The sequence below is a fragment of the Dipodomys ordii genome, unplaced genomic scaffold (assembly GCF_000151885.1).
Source record: "Dipodomys ordii isolate 6190 unplaced genomic scaffold, Dord_2.0 Scaffold10, whole genome shotgun sequence".
NCBI lineage: Eukaryota > Metazoa > Chordata > Mammalia > Rodentia > Heteromyidae > Dipodomys > Dipodomys ordii.
Genome location: NW_012267226.1, coordinates 11,104,484 through 11,117,013, shown reverse-complemented (window position 1 = coordinate 11,117,013; position 12,530 = coordinate 11,104,484). Strand labels below are relative to the sequence as shown.

Below are 12,530 nucleotides of genomic sequence, written 5' to 3'. Positions count from 1 at the left end.
AGGAAAAAGAAAAAAAAAAGAACAAATAAAAAGCCCCTTTCCCAGGGAGAAAAGGAAAACAATAAAATAAGGCAGAGGAGATGCAGATCGCCCACCGGGCCCCGGAGGGGAGCCCTGCGCTCAGACCGGCCCCCGCCCCCGAGGCCCGCTTCCCCGCCTTCTCTCTGCCTCTCGGTTCGCTGCCCCAGGCCGGGCGGCCGGTTACCTTGATGCGCTCCCGGCACTGGGATGGGGTCCGTTCGTAGCCCAGCTCGGCCAGGGCCCGGGACACGCGCTCGTACATGGCTGGCCCGGGGGCCTTGCTGCCGAACACCGTGCCGGCTCCCTCCAGCTGCTGGTACCGCGCCTCCACCAGCCGCTCGTTGCCCCACACTGCGATGAGCGCGTTCGTCTCGGCCGGCGTCCACGACATGCCCCGGCAGGCGGCGGCGGCCGCGGCCGCACCTCCGCCGCTGCCGCCACCAGGGGAGAAGGAGACCGAGGCCGAGGCGGCGCTGCGGGCCCCCAGCCCCAGCCCGAGACCCCCGGACGCCGCTGCGCCCGAGCCTGCCGCACTGCCTGGCCCGAGCGGGGAAGCGCCCCGAGGCGTGGAAGGGTCGGACAGCGATGGATTCCCGTCGCTCAAGCCGCCAGGGGAAGCCGGGGAGAGCACCTCCATCTTAGGGATTTTTAGCGGCGAGTTGGCGGGCAGCTCAGAGCCACAGGGCGCAGCCATCTTCCAAGCGGCCGCCGCTACACCGCCCGGAAGTGACGCGCCCGCACTTCCGGCCACCGCGGTCTCCGGCGGTGCCTTAGGGCCTGGTTCGCCGGCGGCTGGGCGGCGGTGGACCGCGGCTGCGGAGGGTGCGGCGGCCGGGCTGAGGCCTTCTGCAGCGCCCGGTCTTTCCCCACGAGCTCTCCCGCGCCACCCGCTCCTCTCGCGGGGCGAGGGGCGGGAACGAGGCGCGCCGGAGGCCCGAGCTGGGGAGGAGGGCGGGGGCATGCGGGCGCTGGAGTGAGGAGCCGGCGGGAGCCTTCCCACTTCCTCTCGGGTCTCGGCCCCGAGAGGAGGGGGTGAGGCCCGAGAGGGGGCTCGGAGTTGAGGAGAAATTGGCCGTCTTCTCTCTCTCCCCTCTCGCCCTCCCTCTGCCTGTCTTCCCCAGAAACCGGCCCCCAGGTAACTGAGGCCCAGGGTGGTAGACGCCAAGGGACGGAGGTATCGTTCGTACGAAATAGCTTTCCAAGGAAGCTTAAGCGCACTTTATGGAGAAGAGTGACTTCTGGGTTTTGCCAGTTTGTTTCCTTGCAGTGCTGGGGGTGGACCCCAGGGCCTCAGCCGCGCTAGCCATGCGTTCCGCCGCTCAGCCACACGCCCCAGCTCCTGATTCCGCTTAGGAGCTGTTTTCCTGTTAGTCTGGGTAGGTATGACTGGTTGCAGAACAATTCGATGTTGTTATCCCATATGTACAATTTGAAACTTGAACATATACGGACTGAGTGTAGCAGAAAAGTTACTTTCCGGGGCTGGGAAGTTGGCTCAGTGGTAGAGCGCTTGCCTTGCATGTCTGAGGCCCTGGGTTCGATTCCTCAGCACCACAGAAGCAAAAAGCCGGAAGTGGCACTGTGGCTCAAGTGGTAGAGCGCCAGCCTTGAACTGAAGAGCTGAGGGACAGCGCCCAGGCCCAGAGTTCAGGCCCCACGACCAGACCCCCCCCCAAGAAAAAAAAAGTTACTTTCCAATGCCATTCTCTAACTTCAGTGGGTTGGGAATTGCTAGTTTATACTATCAAGTGTAAGATTGAAAAGAAGACTCAGTTATGGCCCGATCTTTGGCTTCTTTTAATAGATTAGTATTTTAGTCACTCCATAGTGTTCCTTAAAGTGCTGGAACTTAAAAGAATGGTTGTACACCAAGTCCAGAACATAACTGTAAAAATACTTAAATTTTCCTTCAAAACTGTGAAATCTTTTTTTATCTTGGATCATTAACTTTAAGGCCTGATAGCTTAAATAAGATTAATTGGACTTTGCCAGAGAACCACGCAGACATCCAGGTAAAGAGAACAAAGAAAGGTTTATTGCTAGGAAAGGGGGGCCGGCAAGACTCCTTCTCACTAGGGAGGAATGAGAAGAAGCACCGGCTATTGTAGGGTGACCTATATAACCTAGGGGGTTTAGGAGGGGCTAGGAGGGGGAGACCCTAGTGTGGAGTGTGGGTCAGGGGCTTCATTATGGCAGACTAGGATTTATGGCTGCTATCCAAATGGCAGATAAGGGTCCTGCAACTGCCCAGACCTGAAGGTCACTTTTAAGAGGCTCTTGTTGCCTTATATGGTGGTAGCTGCCCCAGAGAAGTGCCATCCCAAGGTAAAGGAGGGCTGAAGTTGACTATTGATTGCCTTTACTACATGGGCCTGGTGTTGCCTAGGAAAGAGTCGCGTTAAGCTGTGGAGAAGGAAGGAGTGAACTAAGCGATGGGAAGGGACTCACTTTGCTAACAAAACCTCAGTGAGTTTTGTTTTTCAAAACAGACTTGAAACTGAAGCTAATCATAAATATAAACAAATCAGTGTATTTTTAAATTATAAACACATATTAGGTTTTTTACAATAAAAAAGGTCAGCCACCTTTTAAACACTAGAATATGTCCATGTTAGTTGGAAAGCAAAAGACTAAAGCATTAGGCAAAACTGAAGTTGGAGTTAAATGTGTCATATTAAAATGCCACTATAATTTATAAGAGTGTAAACAAGCTGAAGGAATTTCCAAAATTTATGTTCTCTGTCTTTTTTACTAAGAGCAAGTCTTAACACCTTGGTTTCAAATATGGATTTTAGGGCTGGGAAGGTGGCTCAGTGGTAGAGTACTTGCCTTGCATGAATGAGGCCCTGGATTCAATTCCTCAGTACCACATAAGCAGACCAGAAGTGGTGCTGTGGCTCAAGTGGTAGAGCGCTAGCCTTGAGCTGCAGAGCTGAGGGACAGCGCCGAGGCCCAGAGTTCACACCCCACTACCAACAACAACAAGAAGCAAGGGCATATCCTACCACTAAAATGTGGAATTTAGCCAGGCACTGGTGGCTCACTCTTGTAATCCTACTCAGGAGGCTGAAAACAGGATTATGGTTCAAAGCCAGCAGGAAAGCCTGTAAGATACTTATCTCCAGATAACTAGCAGAAAGCCTGAAATGGAGCTGTGCTTAAGTGGTAGAATGCTAGCCTTGAGCAAAAAGAAAATCAGGGACGGGCTGGGAAGGTGGCTCGGTGGTAGAGTGCTTGCCTTGCATGCATGAGGCCCTGGGTTCAATTCCTCAGCACCACATAAGCAAAAAGAAAAAAGCCAGAAGTGGTGCTGTGGCTCAAGTGGTAGAGCGCTAGCCTTGAGCAGAAAAGCTGAGGGACAGTGCCCCAGGCCCAGGGTTCAGGCCCCACGACCAGACCCCCCCCCCAAGAAAAAAAAAGCAACTCAGGGACATTGTACAGGCCCTGAATTCAAGCCTTGGGGCTGCACCAAAAAAGCAAGGGACAGAGGAAAGGTACAGGGGGTGGGGAGAGGCCAAGCAATCACAAGGCCCTGAGTTCAAACTTATCAGCACACACACACATACACACACACACAAGAACATAGATTCTAGAGTCAGAATGCCTGGCTTCAAACTTCAAGTCTGCTACTTGACCACTTTAGGGGAGCTGAGTATTAGAGTAGTAACCCCAGTGACTCACATGTTGGATAAGCACTCAGACACTGAGCTACATCTCCAGATCCTTCAGACAAGTCCTTAACCAACCTCTCAGTGCCACAGTTTCTTAGGAAATAAGGTTAATTTCACTGCAGAATTGAAAGAATTAAATAAATTGATATAGGTAAAATCCTAAAAGTAGTGTCTGGTTCATAGTAAAAATTATTTGAGGACTCTAGTAGAATTTCAAATATTAATCAAAATTTACTCTCTTGTTTGGCCCAAAATTAAAGTGTCATGAGGCATTTAGTATGTTTGAAAGGAGATTCATCCCTAAATAATATGCCAAGCAGATTGAAGAATTTTAATTTATTAAAACAATTTATTGATGGGCACTGGTGGCTCATGCCTTTAATCCTAGCTACTCAGGAGGCTGAGATCAGAGGATTGTGGTTCAAAGCCAGCCTGGGCAGGAAAGTCCGTGTGAAACTCTTATCTCCAGTAAACCACCAGAAAACCAGAAGTGGCATTGTGACTCAGTGGTAGAATCCTAGCCTTGAGCTGAAAAGCTGAGGGACAGCACCCAGGCCCAGAGTTCAAGCCCCACAACCCACACACACACACAAAAAAAATTATTAAAACCACCAGTGTATGTATGTGTACTTCACACCTGAGAAAAATCCTCTTACTTGCCTAACTGCATGGTTCTCAAATCAACTCTAACTCATACATGAAGCCTTCCTAGATAAAGTAAGTTGATTTAGAGATCTCTTGTCCAACAAATTGTTATTAGCCATTTCTATATTCCTTCCCTTTCCCCTTTCCATACTCATTTGTCTACCTAATGAGAAAAGGCTGTATCAAAAATTAAATCTCCAGCTGTGTGCCAGTGGTTCTCACCTGTAAGCCTAACTACTCATGAGGCTGAAATGTGAAGATCAAGGTTCAAAGCCAGCTCTGACAGAAAAGTCAAGATTCTTATTTCCAGTTAACTACCAACAAGCCAGAAATGGAGCAGTGGCTCAAGTGGCAGAGCTCTAATCTTGAGCAAAAAAGCTAAAGGATAGTGTCTAGGCCCTGAGTTCTAGCCCCAGGACTGGCACAAGAAATAAATTCTCCAGGGGCTGGGAAGGTGGCTCAGTGGTAGAGCGCTTGCCTTGCATGCCTGAGGCCCTGGGTTCAATTCCTCAGCACCACATAAGCAAAAAGAAAAAAGCCGGAAGTGGCGCTGTGACTCAAATGGTAGAGTGCTAGCCATGAGCTGAAGAGCTGAGGGACAGCACCCAGGCCGAGAGTTCAGGCCCCACGACCGGACCCAAAAAAAAAAGAAAAAAATTCTCCAGTAACATCCCAAATGTAAAATTAAGCCAATAATAAAAAGCTATTGGTATATGTTATACAATATTTAATCACTGCTATACAGTATTGAGAAACAAAATAATGTGTTTGTCATGCTGATCCTGGATTTTTGAGAAAGTATGAGGTGTTGGTTCAAAGTTTTGTAGCTTGAATTTATGGTATAGTTTGAACTCATAGTATGAATTTATATAAGCCTATTAGAAATAATGTGCGCTGGGCTGGGAACGTAGCTCAGTGGTAGAGTGCTTGCCTTGTATGCCTGAGGCCCTGGGTTCGATTCCTCAGCACAACATAAGCAAAGAGAAAAAAGCCAGAAGTGGCGCTGTGGCTCAAGTGGTAAGGCGCTAGCCTTGAGCTGAAGAGCTGAGGGACAGCATCCAGGCCCAGAGTTCAGGCCCCACGACTGGCCCCCCCCCAAAAAAAAGGATTTTGTGTTCCTTTTTTACCCTTGCTTCCCTTTGTTGTTTCCAATTGGTTAAAATTTTGAGAGGTTCCAGTGACTCACCCCCGCCCTCCGTAATCCTAGCTACTTAGGAGGCTGAGATCTGAGGATCAAGGTTCAAAGCCAGCCTGTGCAGAAAAATCCATGAAACTCTTACCTGGTAGAGTGCCAGCCTTGAGCACAAAAGATAGAGTGCCCAGGCCCTGAGTTCAAGCCCTGATACTGACACCAAAAAGGTTTTTTTTTCTTTTTTTGTCTGTCATAGGCTTGAACTATGGGCCTGGGTGCTGTCCCTGAGCTCTTTAGCTCAAGGTGAACACTCTACCACTTGTGTCACAGCACCACTTCCAGTTTTCTGGTGGTTAATTGGAGATAAAAGTCTCAGGGACTTTCCTGCCCAAGTTGGCTTTGAACCACTATCCTCAGATCTCAGTCTCCTGAGTAGCTAGGATTATAAAATGTTTAAGAAATAAGCTAGGTGCAATGTTGCATTCTTGTAATCCAAAGCACTGGAGATGCTGGAGTAGAAGAATCATGAGTTCAAGGGTTGGCTGGGATAAATAGACACAGTCTCAAAAATAAAGCAAAATAGTGAGCAAGAGTATAAAACAGTACACATTAGTCTACATGTGAGCTATCAGCTACTTCTTTTAATTATGCCATCCATAATCTGTGTCAAATGTTCATTTTCCTGGCTTTTCTATAAAGCCTTCCCTTCAGCAGTTAGACAGAAGTTCTCTTATCTAATACCCACACACACAGCCTGGCTCTTCTCATTACAGTCATTTATGGATGTCTGTAGGGAATTAGATTACATATAACACATAATATTTGCATATAATCTATGGGCATATATAACTACTCCGTTAATAATTATTATAGTGTGTTAATGATTAAAAAAAAGTCTATAGATGTTGAATATAAAGTTAAACCTTTGGTATGTACATAGATATGGTCCCAGGGAGTCAGCTGTTGAGGGCAAACAATGCTCAGGACAGATAGAGTTTAGTAATACTCTATAAGTACTTGATTCATTCTCCCATAATGCTGTCCAACTTCCCTTAAACACATGTTGCCTTTAACAAACATAAATTTCTACTTTATCTCTTAAACACATTAAAGTTTATCTTGTTTTGGGGTACCAATCTCTTTTGGGGAGACGTTTTTTCACAAAAGAGCAGGGAAACATTCAGACAGATCACATAATGATCTAATGCTCAGGAATACACCTGGACTGAGATCTGTCTGCTTTGGTTTCCCATTGTTTCTGGTATCAAAAAAGTGTTCTCCACATCCTCTTCCCTCCATTGAGCTGGAGTCTCAGACTTTTTTTAAATCTGGGTTGTCATGGAACTATGATTCTACTAGTTCCAGCCTCCCAGGTAACAGAGGATGACAGACCATACTACCTGCACCCAATTATTGGTTGAGAAGGGAGTTCTCATGACATTGTCTGCCTGCACTGTCTCTAAGTAGCTAGTGTTGCAGGCATGAACCAACACACTTGGTTGTTTTGTTTTGTTTTTGAGGCAGGGTCTCACTAGTAGCTTGAACTCAGGACTCTCCTGCCCCTGCTTCCTGAGTACAGAGATTACAAGTGTAATCATGCCCAGCTAGTGAGCCATAATATTGGATGTTATGTATCTATATCTATCACACCTATAATCCTAACTAGTCAAAGTCTGAGATCTGAGAATCGTGATTCATTTATCTTACTTCCAAAAAGCTAACAAAAGTCAAAAGTACAGGTATGGTTCAAGTGGAAGAGAACCAACTGTGAGCAAAAAGCCCATTGAGAATATGAGGCCCTGAGTTAGTTCAAGCTTCAGTAGGGCAATAATAATGATAAATATGTCTACATGCCTCTATCCCTTTAAAAAAAATGCTGGAGATCAAACCCAAACCCTCAAGCAGACCACTGAGCTATCCCCTATTCAGCAGCAGGGTTTAAGAATCCTTATATTTTGCAGGGTGTCAGTGGCTCACATCTGTAATCCTAGCTACTCAGGAGGCTCAGATCTGAGGGTCATGGTTTGATACCACCCAGGGCAGGGAAGTCAGACTCTTATCGCCAACTAACTATCTAAATAAAGCTGGAAGTAGAGGTATGGTTCAAGTGGTAAAGCACTAGCCTGGAGCATAAAAGTTATAGGACAATGCCCAGGCCCTGAATTCAGGCCCCAGTACTAGCATTAAAAGAAAAAAAATACTGCTTTAGTTTTCTGACATCTGCCCAGCACCAGCTGGGCCAGGTGGCCTATGCCAAATGCTTTGGGACTTAGTACCCAAAGGATTCTGCAAATAGTTTTCTTTTTTTTTTTTGGTTGGTCATAGGGCTTGAACTCTGGGCCTGGGCGCTGTCCCTGCACTCTTCAGCTCAAAGTGAGCGCTCTGCCGCTTAAGCCACAGCACCACTTCCAGTTTTCTAGTGGTTTATTGGAGATAAGAGTCTCATGGAGTTTCCTGCCCAGGCTGGCTTTGAACCGTGATCCTCAGATCTCAGCCTCCTGAGTAGCTAGGATTACAGGCGTGAGCCACCAGCACCCAGCTGCATATTCTCTTTTCTGATTCCCTTTCCCACCCTTCCTAAACTTCTCTGTTATTCAGGGCACAATATCAGAAAAAATGCATATGTATACATTTATATAATATATATATATATATATACACACACACACACACACATACATACATACATACATAGCTGGGCATGATGGCTCTCCTCTGTAATCTCCACTACTCAGGAGGCAGGGATCAGGAGTATCACAGTTTAAGGCTAGCTCTGTGTAACCAAAAATACATTTTAAATTAGGATACAATCAAAATCAAAAAGATTGGATAATTTGCATAGTAAATACTTTCACTCAAAAAGAGGTCTGATTTGTATCACCTGTGAGCTTCCTTCTGAACCCATGAAATTCCCTGAAAGATGGGAGTGAAACCAGCCAGACCCAGTATGGAGAGGGACTAGAAATTTAATTCAACCATATCACCCTAAAGAAACTGCACTAAGGTGAGTTCCTTGAGTTGGCAGTACTCTGCAAGTTACCATAAATGCAGAAGGACAATACATTCTCCAGGACACAAAACTTGGAAGCTTCTTGAGTTCTAGACTCTGCCATATGTGTCTCTTCCTTTTTGGCTGGTTCTAATTCGGTATAATTGCATTATGATAAAATCATAGTTATCAGTCATGGGTTCTGAAAGTTGTTCTAGAAAATTATTAAAACTGGAGAGGATTGTGTAGCCAGCTAGTCCAAAGTAAGCAAATTTTGTATATAATGAGATTGGACATTATTTGCCTTATCAAAAGCCATCATGGTCTCCTCAGATTATTAGCTCTTCTGAGAGGAAGAAAGAATCTGTTAACATCATTAAGACCAAAACTGGGTATAGAAGGAAACTAGTAGTTCAAAGACTAATGACACCTTGTCCCAGAGTTGGTATCTGAGTATATCTTCAGTAACATGTCTAATTTCTCAGGTGCATTGAAAGATGACAAGCTAGCAAGCCACATGGGAAATGGGAAGCTTATGAATAGCCAATCTCAAGGAAAGAGAAAAGGGTTTGCTCTTAGTTCACTAAAATATACCCCAATCTCACTCATAATGGGCATAATGTGAAATCATTGGAAGAGGATGTTTGGCGGGGAGGGGAAATAAACACATTACTTTTTTTCTGTTTTGTTTATGTGACCATAGTGGAGCTTGGACTCAGGTTCTGGGCACTGTCCCTTAGCTTTTTTGTTCAAGGCTGGCACTCTACCACTTGAGCCACAACTCCACTTCTCATGGACTTTCCTGCCCCAACTAGTTTCAAAACCGGATTCTCAGATGACCTGGCACTATCTTATAAAGCTGCAAATAGATTCTTTCATTTGACTCAAAGAGTTCACTTTTAGTAAGTTAGTCTGCAAATGTGTCTACATATTAAAGAGATGTCTGTTGTAAATTGGAAGACAATACAGAGATTATCATCTATCTATGGAACTTAGTTAGCTGGACTAGAGTTTGAACTTAGGGCCTGTACTCCCAGACTGGCACTCTACCACTTGAGCCACACCTCCAGTCCAGCTTTTTTGCTGGTTATTGTGGAGATGGAATCTAGTGAACTTTTCTGCTCAGGCCAGCTTGAAACTGATCCTCTAGAGCTCAGTCTCCCAAATAGCTAGGATTACAGGGGTAGACCATCAGTTTCCATCTCACTATAGCAATAATATATAACTCCATTAGGAGTAGGGTCATTTTCCCCACACCTTGGATTTGGAATGATGCTGTGACCTGCATTAACCTATAAAATATGGCAGAAATCTTGTTCTAGAGCCTAACCTCATAAGGCTTATACCTTGTAACTTCCACAGTCATTGTTTTGGAATTTTGCCTTCGAGCCAGTTGGTGGTTAGAGCTGGAAAAACACCAGAAAGACCGTGAGAGAAGGCTTGGAAGCATGACTACAACTGTGCTCTTTTCTCCTGCTCTGAGAAAGTGGAGGGAGGGTGGTCTAGATTAGATTATGGTTACAAAGATTTGTTATTAGAAGCATGGTTCAGGTATAGAACTGGCAGCAATCCACTATAATTTGAAACCCTTAACAAGTCCCTACAAAATGCAAGAAATGGACAGTTTCTTCCCAGTGCCTGAATTTGATGACAAAAAAATTCATTGTTAAATAATTAAAACAAGATACATTACTTGTGTAGTTTACATGTGCTAAGACTGCTAAAGTTAACAATGGAAAATTTTAACTCATGAAACTTCCTTATATTTACAAATCAATTTCAAAAGCTATATGTTGATTTGAATGTTGATTTTTGCATTGATTTACAAATGTAGGCTTTTTAAAGCTTAGTTTTCTGGTATGAGAGGCAAGAGAATATGACATTCCATGACTGTTACAGATGTGAACACAGATTTATTTATTGGTCCTTAATGGCCCATAACCAGAGTAAAACCTTCTAGATAAAAATTAAACTTTGGGGGCTCGGAATGTGGCTTAGTGATAGAATGCTTGCCTAGCATGCGTGAAGCCCTGGGTTTGATTCCTCAGTACCACATAAACAGAAAAAGCTGGAAATGGTGCTGTGGCTCAAGTGGTAGAGTGCTAGTCTTGAGCAAAAGAAGCTCAGGGAAAGTGGCTAGGCCCTGCTTTCAAGCCCTAGGAAAAAAAATTAAACTTTGGGGTATTAGTGGGAGATTATTCACAAACTTCTAAAACACTTTTTTTTTTATTGGTCATAGGCCTGAACTCTGGGACTGGGCACTGTCCCTCAGCTCTTCAGCTCAAGGCTAGTGCTCTACCACTTGAACCACAGCACCACTTCCGGCTTTTTCTGTTTATGTGGTGTTGAGGAATCGAACCCATGGTCTCATGCTTGCAAGGCAAACACTCTACCTCTGAGCCACCTTCCCAGCCCAAAACACTTTTTGTTTTATACCCACATTAGTACCACTAGGTTATTAGCTTTTAAATTCATATACTCAGACATTCACACAAAGTGTTTGCAGTGTGTAATGGTTTACATAAGGCCCAAGTGGAGTTGTTAGTTTTGTATCTCTAATTCATGCCACCCCAATAACTAAGAAAATTCCTTTGTGAAAGAAGTTTCCAAACATGACCTGGTAATTGTTTTAATGGATTTCCAATGAAGAGTGAAGTGCCAAGCTACATAGCCTGAAGCCATTCCATAAAGATATTTAGACTGACTCTGTGAGCAACCCACATAGAAAAAAAATCCAAATATGTACTTTTTCAATCTTTTCATATTCTTTTCCACAGATTGTACTAGCATATCTGCAAACGTGAGGCACAAGAGGGAGCTGCTACAGTTAAAGTCAGGAGCACTCTGGGTTGCAGGTATTACTAAGATTTTCAGTGTATACATATCTACCCACCCTAGAATTATGTAGACTGGAGGCAGAGGAGCACTAAAGGTTATCAGCAGAGAGGAAAGAATAAACTCCCGTTGAAAGGCAGTGTTTCACCTATGCTAAAGAACTCAATGTTGGCATAGACAGTTTTGTTAACTATATAAGGTGTACATTTTCTCTAGCTTTGACATCATGTGGTTAATGCTATTCTCCATATTTGTTGTAAATCACACCTGAGCCTGAGAAAGATGTGTAAACTAGAAATCTTTACCTATCCTTTGCTCAAAACACTCATTGACACTCCTGTAATATATATATATATATATATATATATATATACATATATATATATATATATATCATGGGGCTTGGCGCTGTCCCTGAGCCACACAGCTCCACTTCTGGTTTGGGGGTGGTTAATTGGAGATAAGAGTCTCACACACTCCTGCCAAGGCTGGCTTCGAGCCATAATCCTCAGATCTCAACCTCCTGAGTAACTAGGATTACAGGCATGAGCCACCAGCACCTGGTAAAAAAAAAATTTGTGCATATGTGTGTGTGATATGCTAGGGATTGGACATAGGGCTTTGTACATTCTAGGCAAACACAATCACTAAGCAATACCTCCAGACCAAGATAGGTAGACACACACACACACACCATATATGTTGTATTATGTAGCTCTTGCCATAGTTATTATATAATTTAGTTTTTGTTTGTTTTTGTCGGTCGTGGGGCCTGAACTGTGGGCCTGGGTGCTGTCCCTCAGCTCTACCACTTGAGCCACAGCACCACTTCAGCTTTTTCTGCTTATGTGGTGCTCAAGAATCAAACCCAGGGCCTCATGCATGCAAGGCAAGCACTCTACCAGTCCCTATAATTTAGTTTTTGTTATACATTATCATCTAGGAGTAGAAATCTTTTGAGGAATAGAGAGATCACCCACATATTCATTAGACTGCAAACAAGAGCTTAAGGATATTGAGTGTCCTTTAGTCTAACTAGACTAACGCACAACTCTTTCACTTGAGGAAATTTCAGTGTGTGCAACAGAACAAAGAACTCTCTGTAGTAGGAAATAAGAAGGTATCTTCCAGTCAGCGGCCAGAAGGCAAAGAAGCCAAGCCATGTGCTTATAAAGTTGTATAGTGCTGGTTGCCATGTGTTTTTGTGGACCTAGAAACCTACGGTTTGAAGTTAGCT

General features: G+C 44.7%; 1 protein-coding gene across 2 annotated transcripts in view; it reads right to left on the bottom strand.

Moving 5' to 3' along the window:
- The window catches only part of Msantd2 (Myb/SANT-like DNA-binding domain containing 2), a 29,877-nt gene extending 29,144 nt beyond the window's left edge, over positions 1-733 (bottom strand). For both annotated transcript variants that reach the window (XM_013009794.1, XM_013009795.1), the window contains exon 1: positions 206-733. In XM_013009794.1, the coding sequence (XP_012865248.1) occupies positions 206-715 (510 nt within the window). In that variant the 5' untranslated portion in view covers positions 716-733. The remainder of the gene's footprint in view (positions 1-205) is intronic.
- Positions 734-12,530: the final 11,797 nt, after the last annotated feature.